Source organism: Zosterops lateralis, assembly GCF_965231275.1.
Source record: "Zosterops lateralis genome assembly, chromosome: 13".
NCBI classification, from domain to species: domain Eukaryota; kingdom Metazoa; phylum Chordata; class Aves; order Passeriformes; family Zosteropidae; genus Zosterops; species Zosterops lateralis.
The window spans coordinates 12,373,914-12,396,037 of NC_139773.1; the positions used below are offsets into that span (position 1 = coordinate 12,373,914).

At 39.9% G+C, this 22,124-nt stretch overlaps 1 protein-coding gene across 4 annotated transcripts in view; it reads right to left on the reverse strand.

Moving 5' to 3' along the window:
- Positions 1–343: 343 nt before the first annotated feature.
- Positions 344–22,124, reverse strand: part of ZFAND6 (zinc finger AN1-type containing 6) — a 36,492-nt gene continuing 14,711 nt past the window's right edge. For all 4 annotated transcript variants that reach the window (XM_083870753.1, XM_083870754.1, XM_083870755.1 and 1 more), the window contains 5 exons: positions 11,732–11,901; positions 10,512–10,623; positions 8,277–8,377; positions 1,907–2,020; positions 344–1,313 (listed from right to left, as the gene is read on the reverse strand). In XM_083870753.1, coding sequence (XP_083726879.1) covers positions 1,165–1,313; positions 1,907–2,020; positions 8,277–8,377; positions 10,512–10,623; positions 11,732–11,882 — 627 coding nt within the window. In that variant the 5' untranslated portion in view covers positions 11,883–11,901 and the 3' untranslated portion in view covers positions 344–1,164. The remainder of the gene's footprint in view (positions 1,314–1,906; positions 2,021–8,276; positions 8,378–10,511; positions 10,624–11,731; positions 11,902–22,124) is intronic.

The following is a 22,124-nucleotide window of genomic DNA, read 5'->3' on the forward strand; positions in this document are numbered from 1 at the left end:
CCACAGCCTATTCATGGCCAAATCAGTTTCACCTTTAGGTCAGGCCCAACTGAAGTACATTGTTACAGTGTCACAAATGCCCCAAATTCTTGCACATGAGAGATGTGCTGCACAGGAAGCACAGAGAGCTCCCTGGGAAGAATCAACAGACAAGGTCTGGAAACTGCAGTGTCTCTAGTAGTTACAGGTGAAAAGATAAAACTCATCAGAATTTAGCTGGCATTGGGATACACGATAGCCATGAATAAATACACTTTAAGTAGAGGAACCACCAATGGAAGGTCCCCATTAAAATAAAGCAAGAGAAATCCAATGTACATATGCCAGTGACAGCCACAGGGGCTTGGATTTTTTTAAATTTTATTTAATCAAAGTTAAGACGTGGATAAACATAAATACAGCACAGGTACTTCAGATCATTCTTCATATTTGTGTACAGACAAACTGATGGATGTAATCCCAATGAAAACTGCAGTCAATGAAGTGCATACAGCCTTCCCCCCACACACACAAAAACAAACCCCAATTAAAAAAAAAAGAAAACAACAAAAAACCCCACACAATCTCAGCACACACTCTCATTACAAATGATTCATACATAAATAGGTAGAGGGTGCAAACAAGCTAATATGCGAACATGTATAACCTCTCGTTAATGGGAAAAAAAAAAAAACCAGAAGCAGCCATAATGATTAAAATACATTCAGTTACTGATAACTAGTTGTGCCATACAAGGCATTATCAATAAAAAAAAAAAAAGGAAATTGTGCTGCAGAGAAAAGCTATATACAACAAGAAAATAAACTGCAAAGTTAACGCATGCATGTTTTATCCTGGAAAAGCACAGCCCTCCAATATTTTCTCCATGTTTGTTATAAAAGCCCTCTGCACTCAACTAAAATTAAAATGATCTTAAAGGATAATACTTGTAAAGTTTACTTAAGTCTTCAGCCACAGAAAACTGCAATGAAAATAATGTTCAGAGTCATTTTCAAAACAAAAAAAAAACGAAAACAAAAAAATCTATTCATCTGATGACATGCATGATTAAAAGGTCTAGGCAAGATACACTGCTCTACGTTCCTGATGACTAAGGAAAAAAGCTCAAGTCAATTTCATCTGCAGATGGTCAGAAGATTTTTGTATTCCAGCAGAAGCAGCAGTTCAGATCTTCTGGATCTTTTCCCCAACAACTACAGGATTCTCTTTTCTGATCTTCTCAGCAGCATCAGCTTTGTAATTGTAAGAGCAACTGTGTACATCTGAGTAACGGTGCATTCCACAGTAAACGTTCCCACACCGACATTCGAACCCTGTGGACAGAAAGAGCAGCTCAGACATTTCAACATTCTTAATTACACTGGTTTGCTTTAAATCCTGAATGTGTTCACTCACTAGCAATAAATCTCAGTCACCAGTGTCAATCAATCAGCCCAAGAGCCTCTGCTGCAGAAAGCATAAGAATCACAAGTAATACATTTTTAAGTGATTACAGCAAGATTTGACTTGACCATTCCTTCTTTTTTCATGACACTCTAGCACAGAACATTCCTAGAGAATTCCTGCTCTTTTGCTATGTTTATGAATCTTCACCCTCCAGGATTCAGGCCCTTTCACCGGACCACTGCAAAGCTGGCCAGTGAATGGCAGTAAGCTATCATCCAATTCCTTAGCTAAGCAGACTTCCAAAAGGAAGTATTTGGAATTATGAACTTCGCTTTAAGACAGGAGGCTGAAAAACAAAATGATACATGAATGACTAATCCAGTAAGAGTCAGCTGAAAGCACCTTTGACTGTCATTTCAAATCAGTGTCCAATGACCATGCCCCATTTTCCCTTTAAGATAACATTTCAAAGGGCCAAAGCCTAAACAAGCCTAAGGAAACTGAAATCAGTATTTCTTACCAGTCAGTCCAACCTTCTTCCTGCACATGAAACAACGATTCTTTTTCTGTTTTGGTTTGTCAAGTGACTTGTCCTGTTCTTCAGGTGTAGGCTCTGCATTCTCTGACACTGAAGCTGACATTAGAAAAGTTAGTAAGAACTGAGGAGAAAAAAAGTCTGTCTCTCCCCTTTTAAGTCCTACAATAATCTAAAGCCCAGGTTGTACGTTTGGCCATTTTGCTGCAGCTTTCATATCTGAAGTACATTGGTCTCTGTGCAGCAACTGAAGTCCCTTCTTCTAAACCTTCAACATAATTTAAGAATAAAACTCACCAAATGCTTGAAAATACCACAAAAACAACCAAAAGAATAAACATTATGTTTAACAGCAAAATTCAGCACTGTCAGATCTGGGAAGAAGATCCGACAGCCAAGTATTTCCCCCAGTGTTACTGGTCCAGTTCCCAAAACCTGCTTGCAAGAACCACTCTGTGTAATAGGATCAGTTGAGCCAAACACCCTCTTTCAAAACCTGAATCAACATTATTTTTGCTGAAGACTGCAACATGGAAGCCACACAAAACACAGTGCTTCAGAACAATCTCTACCACTGTGATGCTGCTCTTGCACACCTGGAAAAAGCCTACACATGACACAGTCACTACCGGGGTGAGAAACACCAGCTCAAGAGAACAGATTTACAGGGAGGAACTACACTGTCCTGGAGCCCAGAAGGAAGCAGGTGAAAACCTAATTTTGAAGACATTTCTCCTAAGGCATCTTTCAACCTACTTTAGTGCTCTCTCACATCTAAAATAAACAGGTTACAGGTTGTGTGGGAGAGTATGAACAAGTAATAGTAGTATTTGCCTGAGTTCAAGTAAAAATAGAAGTTGGCTGGTTTTCCTCAAGTATTTGCACATTCCTTACATTACAAAACAGAAATAGAAACCAAAAAAAAAAAAAAAAAAAAAAAAAACACCACCCAACTTTACTTCAAGAAGGGCTAAGAGCCAACCTCTGCCTACCAGACATAGCTAGACCACAGCAGGACAAGTCTCCAGTGATTAAGATACACAAAGATGGGAGTATTTGCAGCAAAGAACAAAAGCAAGCTCCAGCTGGGAGGAGTGTGGATGGAAGCAAAGCTAGAACCAGTGCTGTAAAGAAGGGAATACAACAGCAAGCTCAGACATTTGTCAGGGAAAAAGCTGCAGGCATCTCTGTGCAGCTGGACTTTTGTTTGTCAGAGACTGTCAGATGCAGTTCTGTGCTAGCTCTTCACCAGCTGACAGCTCTTCTGCATGACAAATCCAATGGGGTTTTTCATGTGCTGCTATTCTGATCTTTTTTTTTTTTTTTAAAGGAAAGGGCACTCATCACTTTTGCTATGTATCAAAACACTGTACTAAGCAACATCAGTGGATAGCAAGATACCTGATCACCAGCAAAGACTTTGCCTGAGGGGACAGTATATTCCACAGGTTAATCTAGCAAAGATACAATTATACATGGTCTATTAAACCCTTCTAAGTCACCATCTATGTTACAAGCAAAGCTTCCCCTTGTCCTGAAATGTATAACAATTATAGTTTCCAAAAAAAGAAAAAAAAAAAAAAAGCTCAATGGTTTTAAATTACTCTTAAAGGGCACATTTCCAAGTGGGCATGGTATCAAAAGATTGCTAGGTAAGAACCAAAATCAGCAAGGACTAAAAGAGGTGAGGTAAGTACCAGAAGGGGTAAGACTTACTCAAATAAACTTTTGCAGTTTTACACAAAACAGATATTGCAGTGTTCATTAATTCATTAAGACACATTCATGCCATGAGCTAACGTTCTCCAGCTTGCATTTCCTGTTGTAGCAAAATCCAGTTACCTCAATGTAAGTTTCACTAAGAGCCTCTGTAACTATTAGCTAAATTTAGGAAAAACTGGCACTCTTCCCTGCATAACAAGGCTCTCATACACCCTTACTTACATTTTCTTTGTGCGTATGGCTCTCACATTAAAAGGGTTTAAAAATATTTAAGAGCTGTTGCTGAGTGTAGAATCAAGTGGGAAGCTGCTTCTACTGCACCACAAGTTCCTTTGTATCTACTGTAGTAACCATAAATTTTAGGTCTCAATTTGCTTTTGAATAGAAGTCAAAGATTTGAACCAAAATCCTCTATGATAATCACAAATATCCCAACTACTTTAGATGACCAAGTGCCAGTGTTCAGTCTGTAAACTACCTGTGAGGACCACAGGAAAACAAAGCCAGGTAAGATGCAACATTGCCCAGCTTGGAGCTTGCAGGAAATAAGTTGCAGCCACTCCCAACTGCTGGACTTCATCTGGATTCCAGGATGCTGCTGCCTGCTTTCCTTGAACCAAGTCCTACCTTCCCCCAGCCCAGCCCTGCCTGCAGCCAAAGAACAGAAGCCCTGGCAGCACCAGTACAAGCTGCCAACTAACCAAAAAGGAGTAAAGTATGAACAGGCATCTATTTCTGGAGTTGACATGTTGAGCTGGCCACTAGAAGTTCCCTCATTTACAGAATATGGTCCTAGCTGACCAAATCAAGCAGAGCCTGGATTTCCTCCAAAAGGCACTGCTTTTCCTATTGCTTTGCTTGTGCCAACCCCTGCCTGAGCCTCAGTGTGCTCTGACTGACCACAGAAACAGCATCCACATGATAAAATGCACTCCAGCCTCTGCACCCCTGCAGGCACAACACAGCTCTGCATGTGCAGCAGGACACCCAACACCTCACCTGTTCTCTCTGTGGATGTTTTACATTCATCACCCCTGCATTACCGGGCAGAGATTTTAAAAGAAAAAGATTCCTACAGAATCCTACATTCCTACAGAAAAGCATGAACAGCTACAATCACTTCTTTAGGGCATTTCACTAGGCCTAGGAAGAAGAACCCCCCACATCTCCAGAGGAGTGAAATGTGAAGTTAATCCAAAAGAGAATATCACTACTTGTGAACATTTTGAACTGACATAATCAGCCTAAAATACACTGTTTCAGTGTTAGGAAGTGGCAAATTAAGTAGGAGCACACTCACCCACAGAATGTAGTTTTAAATCTTTCTGTTGAGTGTTTCCTCTCTCCCTGGAGCATTCACCCAGTAATATCAAGTTATCCTGTATTATTTTATACACTTGTATCATAATCATACTCTACCTCTGAGTCCCTGGTACTATCACAAAAGTGAGAAGCATCCATCAATTCCTTTCCAGTACTGTCTACTGAGCCAACCTGTCCACTGAGCTAACCCTGATAAAACTTAGTTTGAACTTAACTGTTTTGAACTTAACCTCACTAAAATCCAGATATGCACAAAACCGGGTGACTTCATTCAAAACAGTATGAATCTTTTAGACAGTTAATTCAATTTAACTTTATTCTTTGGTTTTTCAAATAATAGCCACACCACAGGGCAGTACATGCTCCTCTCCAATTCACAACAAGCTTGAAAATCACAGAGGCTGTTTTCACTTTCAGAAGCTTCCAGCCCCAGAGGGTCTGAGTCCATCCATTAGTTGGATTTATACTTTTAGTCCCATGTTCTTCAGCTTCCTAATGTTTGTGGTGGAGTCCTCCTGCCTTCCATGATAAGCTTCACTTACCTTTAAAATCCTCCCTGAACTAGAAGGATAAATTCTAACCTGGATGGTTTTAACTGTTTACCCCAGGGAAGTGAAGCACCTCTTTACCTGCTTGCAGGCTTGCCTGGAGGCAGCCTGTTAATCCTCTGGCTAAAAAAACAGGAATCCTGACTGGTTAATCCTAACAGGGCCATCATGTTGAGCAAAAGGCACAATAGCCCAGGAGGTAATTAAAATGACTTGGAGAGATGCTCAGAACAGAAGAAAGCTGCTAGAAAAACTGGACTGTACTTAATGAGTTCCATTTTAGGTCATCTTTAATGGTATGTTCATGGTATTTAAGAACATTAAAGTTAAAAAAAAAATTCTATTAGTCCTTATCTTAGAGCACTTGGACTTTTGCACTGTCCCACATGCATCATCATACAAACACTAGCTCCAAAGCCTACACTAACATATTCTAGAGTTTTCCTCTATTTCTTCTGCAATGCATAAATCCAGCAAAGACAAATCTGAACTGCTCTTTGGAAATTTTATCCCTTTGTAGTTTTAGCTTGACTGCAAACAGCAAGGACTGTTACACACAGCTCAAGTCTCATTTATCTGTCTGCTTTGGAAAAGTAATAACAGTAATCTAAGAAAGCTTAATTATTCACCCAGTCTTTCATTCAATGTTGTTGTAGCCTGGTAATTTTTGTTAAATGGCAAGTTAAGGGGACCTCAGCTGAACACAATACATTAATTTACACCAGCAGCATAGAACAATTCACCCCAGAACAGACATTCTCACAAGGCAAGATTTTATCAAAATAAATACTGACATCATTTCTCCTGCTCCCCTGCATCAACAGAAGTACTATTAGATGCACTTCACTCTGGGACCAACAAGCACATTGCTGTGACCTTATCTTTTTCTAAATGTTAGAAACTTAGGCAATGCTAAAGAAACCACTTGGATTCACATGTTTGTATTACATGCTTGTCAGCAACCTAAAATTCAAATTCCAAAAAAAGAAACTTCAGGATGCACAACTGTGACAGCAATTCAATGAAATCCCTCTCAGCATCCATTCTAAGCTGCTTTCCTTCCAAACTTATATTTTCACATCAAAATGCTTTAAAACTGGAAACACTACACTCCCTATGATTTGCAGTTAAGGGACAACACAGAAGGAACTCTTAAGGAAATAAGGCTGACCCTGCCAGAGAGTTATAAATAGGGATGGAAATTTAGAACTGCAACTACTGGTGATGTTCTTAGTTTAGAAACGAGTGTACAAAGAAAAGGACAGAGGACACAGCTGAGTAATCTAAACACCTGATATACACTGATCCTTGAAAAACATACTGTAAAACACAGATGCATCGCTAAATTCAAAACTTTTGGTTGAGAAACCTCTTATCTTCTCATAAGGAGAATGAGCTTACAGAGATGGAAATTAGAAGCAGCATAAATTTATCCAAATGAGTGAGAGACATGCCTCTGAAAACTTGCTGGGAAATGTCTTTTCATAGATCCAAGTCACCTCACAGTGCCAGGGTCAATAAAGTAAAGTACTCCCTCTGTCTCCCAGTGAAAAGCCAGTAGATGTTTTGTCAAAACTGAGAGCTCTCAGCTCCAGAACACAAACTTCCTAACAGGCATTAGAGTGTATCTCTAGAATGTGTATTTTCAAAAGTAAACATGTTTCTAATTGACACCTCAAAGGTTAGTAAAAGTGGTAAAAAACATGGAATTAAAAGCTTTTCTCCCAAGTTTATTAAACAAGAAGATGGCCTTACTCAGCACAGTAGCTGACCTATGACCCATATTCCATCCTATAGAAAGGAACAGGTCAGGTTTAGAAAAGTACCTCAGAAGCAAAACTTTGATACCAGAGACACAGTCGAAGAACTAATATTTAGAATGTTCAAGTGGAATTACAAGTTGTACCTGTAAAAAAACCCACACTTCTATGTTTAGACTAGTCCACAGAAAAATAATCCTCCCCATTAAAACCTAAACTGTCTTAGCAGAAGGTAGAATACTTACTGACTTATCTTTACATACATTTTATAATGCTTATAGGTTACCAGTCTCAGTACATTTTGTATACTATCTGACATTTTTTCATTTCCTAAGAAATGCTATTAATGTTTTTTAGTCTTAAGCTCTGAAAGTCTGCACATAGAAAACAAGAAAAAAGTGAAAGGAAACTCTACATTGCACCAGGCAAGAAGGATTTTAGGGCAACATAGTTAACTCACTCAGCCATTGTCCTTCAAGCAACATAGCCTATGGTTTGGTAATTTTATACTTGATAAAGTGAATTTCAGTAGTTCAAAATCTTACACCACTACTGTTCATAGGTGAAAGGTTCTTTTATAGGTGTTTCATGTTTATAAAAGATACTGACTCTGTTCTTGCAATCAAACACCCTCTATCACAAACATGCTCATAAATTTCTGATGTGTGCTGTAAATGGTTACTCTGAGAAGTAACAGATACTCAAAACTCTACTTAGGTGTAATAACCATGGCATAGAGACAAAACAGGATGTTGATTTATGATGTGCATTTCCAACATCAATTAACACACTTGTTTATGGCAGACACTGACAACACCAATTAAACATAAGGTTTCAGCTTGACTTGTCGCTTAAGAAAAGAAACTTTATCCTTATTTTGCCTTCTGATTTCACAGAATATTTGGGTTTGAGGATCAGCCATGTCTTGAACTGGAGTGTATTAACAGTGAAAGTCTAAAAAACATTATTCATAAGTTCTGTCACTGAAAACTAGGCACCAACCTTGCAACCCTTCTGTCTCAGGTACTGTTTTGTCCACAGCCGTACTATCCGCTTGGGACGATGCTACGGATTCTGTTAAAAGTGACTGACTTGACACAGGGCTGAGGGGCAAAAGAAGAAAGTTATGGTTTTTATGATGCATTTCCACATTCTTTTCCTGTAAGAGATACGTTAGGGCACCTCTTGATGTAAAGGTATCCAGAGCTTCTCACTCTGAAGTTGTTTCTGTAACCACTTAAAACTGCCACAATCTGAACTGATACAAAAGGTAAACATATTTTTTAATTTATACTGAATGCAACAAAACAGTTCCACTATTAAAAAAGGAAAAAATATTTTGGGTGGTTTGGCATACCATCATTCCACACAGAAGCAACAATGCAACATTCAATATGCAAGGATCTTTATAACATAAGTCAGCAAGATAATTGTAGAGGAGATAGTTTCAGTGTTCTGGTGATACGAACAAGAAAATTGCAGCATGTCAATGTTTCCAGTAATAAAACTGCAGCAGCTGCACACAGAACCCCTTGGATTTTCACAGTGTAAAGTGGTGCAGGCCAAACTTCCCAACCCTTTAGCCATACTGCTAAACCACAGCATGGCTGAACACTCACCAATGAACGCCCTTGAGCAGTTCAGAGAGAGCAATTCAACACTAGCCACCACTCCCAGCCAAGCTGCTCATCCAGCAGCTCTCCTACGCAACAAGACAGAGCTCAAGTCCCAAGCAAGAGGTAGCACTATCTCATTTGCATTTTTTCTTCCTTTCCACTGAGGGATTCACTCTGAAGATAAAAACCAGGCTATCCAGCAGCCCATGAACCAGCACTCCATGGCACAACCAGAGCACTGGAGTTGCAATTTTAATTGCCAAGAACTGCATGTAGGTCTTGAATTGCCCATCTGGCCACCCACAAAAGGGCACTGTCAATTAATTTTATCTGTCCCCAGAGTATTGAAGTCTGAGGTATTTCCAGAGACTGAAGTTGAATTCCTGCTTTCTTTTGGGAAAAAAAAAAAAAAAAAAAAAAAAAAAAAACAACACCAACCCAACAAGTAACACTGATTTTTTTGAAGTACAAGTCCAAGAGCAACCATCCACTCATTTCTCCTGCAGCCAGTAATCAAGCCAGTGATCAGTGAGGTACTTCTATTCTTTCATGGTTTTACTGAAGTTGTAAGAGAACAAAGGCAAGGCACTGTAATTGGTTCACATCTGTGCAGTGACCTGGATGAACATTTTTTCTTACACACACCAGAAGAGTTGTTTCAGGGTAAGATACGTATTTTCTACCCCAACTAGAAACCTCAGAATGGAAAAGACTAAATATAGCATCAAGCATGGCACCTAGCTCTCAGTTCATATGCAGGATCCAAGCATGAGATAACACCTCCTATAAAAAGCTAGGGAGCAGAAAACAGCCTGAGCAGAATCAGTCAACAGTAACTGATGAAATTGCCCTCAGCCTGTGTTCTACTACATTCATTTTTTTAAAGAAAAGTTGCAATGAGTATTACTGCACGTTTAGCTTCTATAGGATATAACACACTAACACTTTTCACTCAAATTTCCAAAGCACTTATTAAGCTGCTGTTGGTTGTGTCACTCTAAACTGAAATGGAGCCACTAAATATAAACAAATATTTAGCTTTTACAAATGGAGAACACTTAGTAAGTCTGAGTGATTTACAAGAGGACATTATGTATCCTTGAATAATCCAGATGGAAATTACTTGTTTAATAAGAGATCAGTTCAGTGGCACAACTTGTACCAAGACTCATGTCTCTACTCTGTTCTAGTACTCTCCACTCCTTCCAAAGCAAGGCTTGTTAACACATTATCATGCATTTATTTATGAGAGCTCTAGTAAACAGCTCCCTGCCATTTTACAAAATCCTCAGATTTCTAGGATGAAAAGAGTTCTCCTTTGCTAAATGTACAACTTCAAGTTGTGGAAGCAGAACAGCCAGACAAATCTCTGCAGAACAGAAGCTGACACCTTCTATTCGAGGCTAAATTCTAAAGGCAAATTTCCATTTGAATGCCAGATGAAGCACAGAGATCTGCTAGCATTCACCCTGAGATCCCAAGCTTTAAAGTTAGCCCTGAAACCTTACACCTCTTCCTAATCCTGATTCCAGCATTTAATTATGCAGGATCAGGACACTTCATTTAATCATTTTGACACAGATTTTTCTGTAAAGACACAGAGCAGACAGAAGCACCTTACCTTGGCTGCATAGATGGAGTCGATGTAGAATCTAAAGTGGACTGAGTTTCCTGGGCACTGCCCTCTGTGCACTGGACCGGTAAGGACTCGGTGATACTACTGACAGAGGCTGCTGCAAGACACACACCCAGGGAAAACGTGTTATGCTGCTTCCTGGGATTACAGAACTTACACAGCACATTTACTCTTCAACCCCTAGAACTTCAGGGAAGAATCTGAATCTCTGCCTGCACCACAATGAAACATAATTTAACAAAAAACCCTTATGTTTGGCCATATTTTGATCTCATTCCAGCCCCAGGCCCCCAGAACTTATACCACAGAAATTTTTGAAGCTGGAGTTGTAAAACAGTTACTATTTTTTGCTAATTAAAGCATTTACAAACAGCTTTCACAGCATGAACTGCTGTAGTCTGACATGAGAAGCTTGTGTTTTGTCTAAAAAACCAAGATGGATCTGTGAGAACACCAGTACAGCATCCTAATGCCAACTCCAGATGCATTTTGAAGGTGTAAAACTCAGATCCCCAGATTCAATAGAAACTATTGCTTCAATTTAAAAGGAAAGGCAACTGTACACAGGGCACTGGGCCAAAAAGAACAGAAAGTATGTGAAGTTAAGCAGAAACTATTGTTGCCTTTTCCTAACCTGGAAATGGAACTCAAGATAATTTTAGAAAGGAGGTAATAATATAACAGCAGATCTTTATTCAAAGGCCTTCAGGGGCAGTTTTGGAAAGATGTACACAAAAGCCCCTGAAGGCCTTCAAAAGGAAAGGGCATCACTATCAAGTGTTTACAGGCTAATCCTTCAGCATGAGGCCACAGAGATGAAATAACCTGTACTTAAAATGCTTTTCACAAACATTCCCCAAGCTCAATCCTATCTCTGTCAGTAATTTCAGCAAAAATACGTTACTGCAGTGTTTTTTCTGCATTTTTACAATTTCAAATCAGAAACACTCTAATGAATAACAAAAGGTATTAGCAAGAGTCTACTTCTGAGCAGATTAGTGGCAACACAATCACATTATGAGCATCCCATCCAAGCTCATTCCATAAGGCAAGATGCTGGAATGAAATGGTTTGCACTGATGCTCCAGCAATCAGTATCTGGACACGGCCAGGATGCTGCTGCCCCTTTGTGTCAAGTTGAGCTGTTCACACACACACACACACACACACACACACACACACACACGTGTGTTGGGGTTACTTACCAGGAGGGCTAATTCTACCATTACTGTTCTGCCTTTGAAGGTGTTCTTTGTAGCACACTGAGCACATGCCATTGGTGCGAGGATTCCCGTAAAATCCGCAGCCAGTGGAACACAGCATAGGCACTTGGCTACGGTTCGTTTCTTGAGCCATTCTCCCTTCTTCTACAAACCTGAAATTGATACACACAACCCAGTATTTAGAGGCCTGAGAAAACCTTTTTTTTTTTTTACAGCTGACATTTGAAAATCTGGAATTTCCTACAGCTCAGCAAAACGACCTTCCAGAAAAAAATGCCTTGTGGGTAACTTGGTGCCCTTTCCCAAAAAAGTCTATAAAGTCTGCCCAATGACACAAATACAGTAACATGGAGGCTTTGCATGACCCAGCCTCCCAACCCCATCAATTTATTTTCAATATATACCTCACAAAGAAAAGTAATTTTAGCAAATATTGGAAGTATTACTGCTTCTCGCAGTCAGGTAAGGGGAGGAGGGGAGGGGGACATTTCTGCTGAGCCCTGAACACCTAACACTGTGCAAGAGAACCGTAAAATAAGAGACAATGGTAACACAGGCTTACTTGCTGCACAGTACTTATAATTAACAACAGTCACATGAATTCACATGTCACTGTTTAGTCACTGTGTCATTAGTGAAAGACGACACAACTGCTTACCACAAACCCCACAGTATGATTTTTCACACACTAAGAGAAAAATCACCCTTACAGTCAAATATTAGACTGTGTACACAACCTCCTATTTATAAATTCTATGTGAAAATATAATAAAAATGAGAAGAGATCCATGAGTTAAAAGATACATGATATGAGTTACTGCATTATTTAACATTGTTAAATTTGGTTTTCATAAAAACTGTATCTTTTTTTTCCTCCTGGCTTGTATTAAACAAGTTTACAGATATTTGCAAGATATTACAAGAAAATTACAACAAATGACAATTTCCATCACTGTTCTGAGGCTCCTAACTATTACCAAGTGGTCTAACTTGCAAATCATTTTGACATGTCATTTCATGAGAAAATTAATTTTCCATTTTTCCCCCCTCCATAAATACACAATTGCACTTCTTTTTTTACCAATTTTGAAAGAAAAAACAGCTTCTCATTAAGAAACTAGGTATATCAGGGTATCAATTATTTATATTTAATTCAAGATCAATTTAGGTCTACCATTTCCTGGTTCAGAAGTAAGCTGAAGCACAGGTAATCTTAATTCTTGCAAGTCAAGCCAAAGATAAACAAAGTTACTGAAAAAATAAAATCATTCTCGCAAGTAACATCAGTATACATTTCAAACAAAAAAATCCAGAGGGAAAGGGGTTTCAAGATACTTGAATACTTCACCAATTGCCATGTTATAAAACTAGATTAAACCACAGTGAGAAGTACCACAGCAAAAAATATTTCCTTTTACATAAGATGTATTTGAAGCCAAACACAAACAACTTTCCCATTATTTTGTTTCCAGAGAAATCTCATCTCCTCTCACACCCACATCCACTCCATTTTGTTTTTATTTCCCCAAAACATATGAAATTGATACCAAGAGCAAACCTCTGGGTTGCAAAGCCAACAGCAACACAGAAGCAAGTCAAGTCTTCTGCTCACAGCAATAAGGTACTCTACAGACGAGGAAGTATTCAAGATATAAGACAAGGAAGATGTACAGGCAGGAAGACAAAATCTGATAATATCTTTTTCAGCTTCAACCTGCAATTAAGCTTATTTCAGCTGTTGACTACACTCCCCTACCCCAACAGAAAAGCACTTGCTTTCGACATACAAAGCCCCCATTGACCTCACACGACAGCTAAATTTGATTTTTGCTGAAGTACTGTACTTGTAGCTGAAAGAGCACTTTCATTCCCGCTTTTCTCCAGACAGTCTTTCAGAACGAAACTGCAAGTAGTGCATGTGGAATTTAATTCTTATGCTGGGCCCAACATTTCAGAGAAGCCATTTCAGGGGAGCACAAATGAATATGAGTTTGCTGTGCTTTGGTAACCAGAACCAATTTAAAGCTGAAACCTTATGCAAGTCACTTTTGGCATAGAATATTTGAGATTGAAAGACTAATTAAAAACACTTTTGACTGAATATTCCAAGAGCTAATAGAGATTCAATGTCACAATACAAGTATTAATTTTTTTAACTTTAGGCAGCAGCATATTAAAGAACTCTGCACTAACTTCCAGATTGTACCATGATTTTCTTTCTGTTCAATATTAGCTTCAAGCAGCACACAGGAACTCAATAACTGCACCAGCCACTGCTAATATTCCCCAGCACAAGGTTGCTGAAGGGACCAGGTGCTAACACAAACACGGAATAACAATCTCTAACATGGATGTAAAAAAAAATTCTGCTCCAACTCAATAAACCCAAAGATGCCCAGACGAAAAACAAGAAAAGCTGGCCTGAGTTCCAGCTAAGCCAGTTCCCAAGTTCATTAACAAGTGGATCCTGTCACCAGTCAAAGCACAAGCCACTGGCATGAGGCTCCAGAATACTTCAGTCTCCGAGGGGAAGTGCCAGGGATTCTTCTGAAGAGTTTTAATAAGGGCCACAGGAAGCGGAAGATCTTTCATTGGTTGCTAATATTCGACAAATATAATGAATAAGAGATATGATCAACCTGATGCAATGTTATGAAGTCAAAGGAGAACTCACACCAAGACAACAGCTTGTTGGGTATGAAGGAGACAATTGGGTACAATCCCCCTCACCCACACAATTACTGCTGTGAGCTACCAAAAAAACCCATAGGAAAAGAAAGGACCATCACCAACACAAAGTTTTCTGACAGTTCACCAAGCTCAATCAGTTCACATGCAAAAACACAACAAGTAGAAAGGCCAACACAGGAGAGCCTCTGGAATTCATGTGAGGGAGAACATGTGACCAGGAGGGACAACACATGTTTTAGCAGCCTGTAAGCTCCTGGGATGGTTAAATTCATCTATTTGAACCCTAAAGCCACAGAATGCCAAAACAGTATAATAAGCTCTCCCATGCTTAGCCCTCCCTTTCAGTGCTCACATGCACCCAAATGAAACAAGGAAATGATCAAACTTTAAAAAATCAACCACTCCACCTTCTGCCAATCAGGTTCAACACAGTTTCTGAGCTCACTTGTCACGCATGTGCTGTTTGGGCAGGAGAGAGGGTCTAGCTGTAGACACGTGTAGAAATGCCTGTTTCAGCAGCAGAGTAGGCTTAAAGAATTAATAGACTCACTAGCCAAAACCAAGCATTGAAAACAGAAGGAAAGAGACCCAAGTCTCTTGTGACCAGTTCCCAGGTCCTGCCACTGCACTGAGCCAAGTCTCTCCTGTACACAGGGGCGGGCAGGGCCGGGTGACACGGGTGACACAGCCCTGCCAAGGGACTGCTCCTCCTCCTCGCCGCCCCAGGCAAACAGCCACTGGCAGAGAGGCCGTGCTCTGGCCTCATCACAGCAAACACCAGCAGCCAGAGACCACTGAACAGATGTTTTTTGGGGGAGGGAAGGACCTCCTATCAACCCAGTTCTTGGCCCAGCTTCAGATGATTTTTGTTTCAAAATTGTCTGTAAATCCTCACACGCAGGAAGAGCCGCGGTACCACCGAGCCCAAACAACATCCCATAAAGCAGTAGAGGTGGGCAGTCACTGCTGGAACGGCGCTGTCAGAGGGGAGAGCCTGCTCCCACAGCCCTGGTCACTGCTGCCCCCCTGTTCCCTGCCTGCGGCCACATCAGCTCAGTCATCTCACAGAAACAACACAAATATTTGTTCTGGTGCACTGGAGAGCTTGCTGATCTGATGGAAGATCAACTCCAGAGAAATGACATACACTGCCCAGGAAGTGACATGGCTAAAAATAGGACACTTTTTAGGGGCAGCAAGCCCTTGCTGAGCATCAAGCCTGCTGTAAAATAAATCCCAAGTGCATACACTATCCATAATTTCAAAAACGGTCTCCCCTAGCTTGGCTTCAGTATAACACTTGAAGCAGCTTCAGAGTTGAAGTGACAACAAGCTCTTGGGATCAACATGACTACATATATGTCCCCCTCAGTTTGAGGTGTCACAAAACAAACGTGGAGCTTGTCAAGCTCCTGGAAATGCCTCTGGGCTCTGCCTGTTCCCCCAGAGCTATGCCAGCACAGCATTCACAGGGTAATGCTATGAATTCTGAAGGTTATTCTGAATGCAGAACTGATCAAAGAAAAAACCCAAAACAACAGAGCTCCACAATATTTTAAGCACCTTCCCTGCTTTGCTTTACAATATAGTTGTATAACCAGTTGTACAAGCACTAATGAGAAGGACCAGACTAGAGGGAAGTACAAGAACCTTCAACAACTCCTCTCAGTACAACTCCAGAATATCTACTTCCGTGAAGATTATGGAAAAAACACACATCTTCTATATTACCTAAAAATTGCTAAACTTTAGCTGAAATTTCCTCTGTTTTCTGAAAGATATTTATTGCCACTAGAAGCATGGCAGCACTCAGCTCTGCAAGGTAAGTCCTCCTTTTCCCACAAATAAAGGTGCTTACATTCTACCTGTTCCTGTTACTCCTGTCATACACAACTTCATTTAATAATGCCCTCTTACAGGTCCTACATAATGCTGCTCCTACAGGTCTTACCTTTCCTCCCTCACCATAGCACATCCTCAGAGTAAATTCCTCTCTGTACTAAGCAAAAAAATATGCAAAGAACATGCCTATAAAATATATAGAGTTGAAGCTGTAGAAACACTAAAGTAGAGCAAATCTCCTGGATATCAAGTTCTCTGGAGAAAGGGACACATCTTCCAATACTCTGTAAAGCAAGTAACAAAATACTTGTGGACATCTTTTCCCCAGAGAGCAGGCACTGTGATACTGGTCTTCCTCCCCACCCCCTTTCTTTTTTTCCTTTTAATTAAAATGTTTATATGCCACTAGTTTCAAATAACTGATACCCTAGCTTTATAGGCTTCAAATGTTAATCAGTAAGATCAGAGAGAGCAGCATTTAGCAGGATTAAACACACAAGGTTTAAGAATAATCTCTTTCACCCCCCCACCCCCTCCCCCCTCCATTCTAGACAAGGGGAAAAAAAAAAATCTGGCACACAAGCCAGCTTTCTCTTCATATGTCTTCCCCAAGAAAAAGGTCTCTTGAATACCAGTTACCCTCACTTCAAGTTGTGGTAAGGAGAAGAAGCAGATCCTCACATCCTGCAGTACAGGCTTGTGTTCTGCAAACACTCCTAAAATCTGTGACTGGTATGGGAAGGATCCCTCCCAAAAGCTAATGCTGAGACCACCCAAACAGCATTGTGCCTCAGCAGACACAGTCTGAACCGTTCTGATGCCAGCTTCCAAACTGCTGCTCAAAGAGAAAGCAGAACACTGTGTGAGCTACTCCTCACTGTCAGAATCAGCACACTGACAGTTTTACCTGACACTCACCTCAAATGATAAATCCAATTTCAATAACTGAATAAAATAGTCCACCCTCTATCATAATCACCTTTATAATGAAGCAGTTCAGCACTGACTGAAGTAGCACCAACACTAATGGTCACTTTCCCTTTGTGCTAATGAAGCAAGGAAGAAACTAAAGTGGTAGTATGTGCTGCTTAAACATACAAAGCTTCATTCCAGGCACAAATAAGACAAAGTTGGGCACACAAAAATACACTTCAGTTTGTAGCATTTACTGGCACAGACACCCAATACCACCTGTACCACCATATGAAAAGGCATGCTGCTACAAATAGCAGTAAATAGGAAATGCACTTCTCTATAGGCTTATCAAAACAATGGGCAAACAAAAGCCAAAGAGCAAAGTTCTGTTGAATCTTGCTGCAGAAGTTCCCAAAGCACTGGCTGTGATGGAGGATACCAGTTCATATTGGAATTTGCTGCTCAGGTGTCCTGCTGGAAGCAGGACACTACTCAGGGTATGAAGCACTAGACTCACAAATTAACAACAGCAAGTTATAGAACAGCCGTGGTTTGTTTTTTGGTTGTTTTTTTTTTTTTTTTTTTACCCCATTGCCGTCTCCCAAAAGGCACAAATTTACATTCACTGAGCAGTCATTTGTAGCTGCTTTAAGGCATTATCATGTCCCAGCAACTTGCTATGGAGCCAAGAAGAACTGGCAGATTTGAATAGGGGCCTCAGTCATTACAGCTCAGCCCAGCTTGCTGGTTGCAGTCAGACATGTCATTTCATCTTACAGCTCACCCTTGCTAAGGCACTGCAGCTGGTTCACATTTGCCAGCACAGCTACATGTGTAGTTACACTCTGACCCAGTTTCATCAGAATGCTTTGAGTTAAAAAAAGTGAATATGGTTAAGGACCAGCTATGCAAGCAGATCTGTAAGGGCAGCGACCTTTTTGTTCCTTCAGCAGCAGAACACACAGCTGCTGCATTTTTCAAAACACAGGAGTTCCAACTCCCTCAGCACCAAGAGAATCCATACAGTTTAAAGCTTTCCACTCATTCTACTGAGCCTTCAGTTTTCTTCCTGCTCAAACAAAGCAAAGTTTTAATTTGCAATTTGAAGTAGAATTTATATGACTTCATAACAAAAACAAAATACTCACGCTAGTGACCAAAGACTTACATAAGATGTTCTTTTAACTCACTTGACAAGTCATTTAATATCTCCTATGTTCCTGTCTATTCCTGTTGAACAGCTTTTTATTTTTGTTTCATGTACAGACTTAATTTAGGCTAAAATCAAGTACTTGTACCAGACACTCCTTGCAGAAACTTTACAAGAAGACAGAAAGAGTTACAGAAGTATTTTCTTCACTTCCAATTTTAATAGTTAGCAAGTTTAAATCCTTCCATACAAAAATTAACATATATATAAAATCTGGACTCTAAGGAAAGCTGTATCTCAGATCTAAGATGTCAGAAAGACTGAAAGAATCACACTAGTGGAAAAGAAACACACGAGAGAAAGTGCAAACTCAGAAGTGGCAGATGGACAGAAAAAAGATAGTTCAGGTTGTGGGAAGGGACAGAACATTAGCAACTTTTATAACCAATCTGAGCCAGAATATCATAAACCCAGGAACACCTGGTATAGACAAAGCCTCCAGTGTTAAAGCATTGTAGGCTGCTAAGTACAGCTGACTGCTCTTGTGCTCAAGGTTACACGAGGAACAAGAGAACGTTTCACTACAACCTCTCCACTCCTGCTAAGCAAGAACAAAGATGCACAGATTGTATACTGGTATCAAGGAGATCACTGATAATAAGGACTCAGTTTTCCATGCTTGTCTACATACTCTATTAATAGACGTTACTTTGAAACTGTAATTACTACTTGTGACCATGCTTAACCTTTGCAAGGCACGGATTACCAGACTCAAAGATTAGCTTCTGTAAAAGTGGTACCTCAGACTCTCATTCACCTCATGCAAAAGCATCTAATTGCTTGCAGTGACCACTCAAAAGTCTACAAACAAAAACAAGTATATACAAACTTCTAATATTTAATTTCCAAACTTTCTAATGTAGTCAGCACATCAAATAAAGGGCCGATTCCATGAACTTCATTACTATACTGAAGATTAAGTCTAAAAAAGCCCAATAATTAACAAGCAATATAAGAGGTACATTTTATTACCCATAGGAAGAATCATTTTTTATTTATTTTGGACTTCAAAGAGCACAAACAAAAGGATTTGTGTTGGAAAGCTGCCACAGAGCTATTGGTATGATGCTGGGTTTTTTGCAGGAATGACTACTACTTCATGGAGCATCTGCTAACTGCTAAGACACCTAAAAGGTTAAGTGCAGCACTCTGTATAAAGCCTTCAACACTCCTATTGACCATGCATTTCAATTTGAGTCTAAAGCAGCAAAATACAAGTCAAGATGTCGAGGATTGTCACTGTTTGTACATTTAAGCCTGCACATTGGGACTTCCTAGTTGTTCCTAGACAAACACTGCAGCACCACTAGAATTAGACCCTTGCATTATGACAGCATCCAAACTTCCTGAGATTCAAATAAACATCATTTTTTCCTCTGACTTGGAAAACTGAAAAACCTCTTATTCCCCAATAGCACAACACATTTGTAGGCAAGCCAGTTCATCCAGCAAACTCCAGTCCAGAGGAACAGAGAAATGCTTTCAGAAAGAGGCACAAGTTTCTGCCTCCCCAGTGATGACTATCAGAAAATCTAAGCTGACAGAGCTGCCTTTTTGGAGAGGTCAACCTGAATGCAAGTGAAAACAACAAAACAAAACTCACATACACAACAAAACTAACTTCCTGGGTTTAAGAGGAAAAAACCAGCAAATAATCCTTGGAGCTAGACACGCTTGTTTACATTGAGCCATGACAGGGAGCTTCAATGAAGACAACTAGTTAAACATTAAAAGCACTGAGAGCAAAACAGTAACTATAGTTGTCCAGTACATAGTAAAGACCATTTCTAAATGAGTCACAGACAAAGAAAACTGAATAAGAGAAAACAGTATCTCACTTGTTTCAGGAGGCTGGTTTTGATCTGGCATACCTGGGTGAGGCATGGCTCAAGAAGCTCAAGAGGTGAGGACACTGGCCAGGCACCCCACTGGTCATGCTGTCCTACCCAAGCACTCTATGTCCATACATAAGCCAGAGAAGAGTGTCCTCCTCCTCAAATATGAAGTTGTACTTAGTTTAGCCTCCCCAGCTCAGCCAAGATTTAAGGCAGACAGGCTGAGAAGGTCCATTTTTGGAAGATGGTTGTTTCTGAGACAAGGCTGACACAGAAACGTTACATGAAGTCACACTTGTAACAGAACTTGTGCAGCTACTTTTAAAAGGGCACCCTTTTAGAGAGTGCTTGCTCTGGCATCTCTGCTCAAGAGGAATAAAAACTCAGAAGTTACACCCATTAGAAAAATCAAACCATGTCAGTAATTGCTCATCAGCAGTTGGCTATGCCAGCTCACAGTTTCCATCATGTGCGGCTGAACTGGTGTCGAGCTGCACAAGTCACAGATATTGCTTGAGGAGCCCTTTTCTTTCCTCTAGAGTTTGTGCTATCTCATACCTGTATTCTGGCATTCAGGTGCTGCAGGAATCCTTGAGTTGCCTTTCATATTTCTACACAGCCCCATAAATTTAAGATTTACTTGAAATCTGTCAGATTATGGAAACACCTTCTTTTAAAATGCTCTGCAAAAGGGGAGAAAGCTATTCTGAAACAGACCAGACAGGGTTGCATTCTGCTTTCTCTGGTATCAGATGTTGAAAGCTGGCCATTTCAGAAACTAGAGGTTGTATAAAATTAGAATTAGGATATTCTAGAATTCTCTAAATTCCTTTACAATACCAGACCAAAAGGGATGCAGGGGAGCAACTCCATAAAGTATCCCTGGCGCTGTATTTTAAAACAGGTTTGACTTTACACACTGATGAGAAATAATCTGTAAGAAGGATTCAAACACTTACAAGATTACCCTCATAATTACTGAAAGAATAGATATAGATTCAGTAATCGCTTCTTTTGAGCTTCAGTGAATAAGTAATCTTCTCTCAACACAGCATAAGTTTCACTTATTTTAAGCATATCAAACCCAGAAGAGATAAAAGCCGCTTTAACACAAGTTCCCAAAATAGACAGCTTCTTGTTAACAAAGCACCTGTTGCTGAGAACTGACAGTAAGCACAAAACACATTATAATTTGTTTTCATAAACAGTGCTATGTAGAATTTTAATTAGCTTATAATGCCATAGTTCTACGTGGGCCTAATGCTAAGGGAAGTCCTGCTCTAATAGAAGGGTTCTTATGCATTAATAAAAAAAAAGATCATCATTTCTGGGCATCTTGAATTCAGCTTAACTTCCAAGAACACTGTGATTATCATGCGTGATGTGTAGTTCTATTTAGAATTATGCACTATGTCTAATTTAAGTGTGCAAAACTATACAATACCCTTACTGGGGTTTGAGGGGGAACTCAACCTAAAGCTAAAGCCTGACCAAAGAAGGAGGGTATGTAAGGACAAGTTTTCGGCAGAAGAGGTGTAAGTACAATGTTCCCTGAGGCAAAGCTGCATTCCTCATCTCCTGCAATACACTTAAATTTAGTCAAGGGATTCAAAGGTATTACTTTGTTTTAACCTCAGTGCTATTGTGGGGGGGTTGCTGCTTTTTTTATCCCTTAATTATTATTTCAATCACTGGGGAAGCCACCTTACATGATCCCAAACAAATTACATGCATTATGGAGGTGTCTACATACTGAAACTTATCACCCTGCACAAAGCATAGGAAAATACTACACAGGTGATCAGCAGCTGCCATGTTAGACAACTGCTATTTATCCATCACTTTAATACACTGTCAAGTTTCACTGAAGAAAGACATGAAC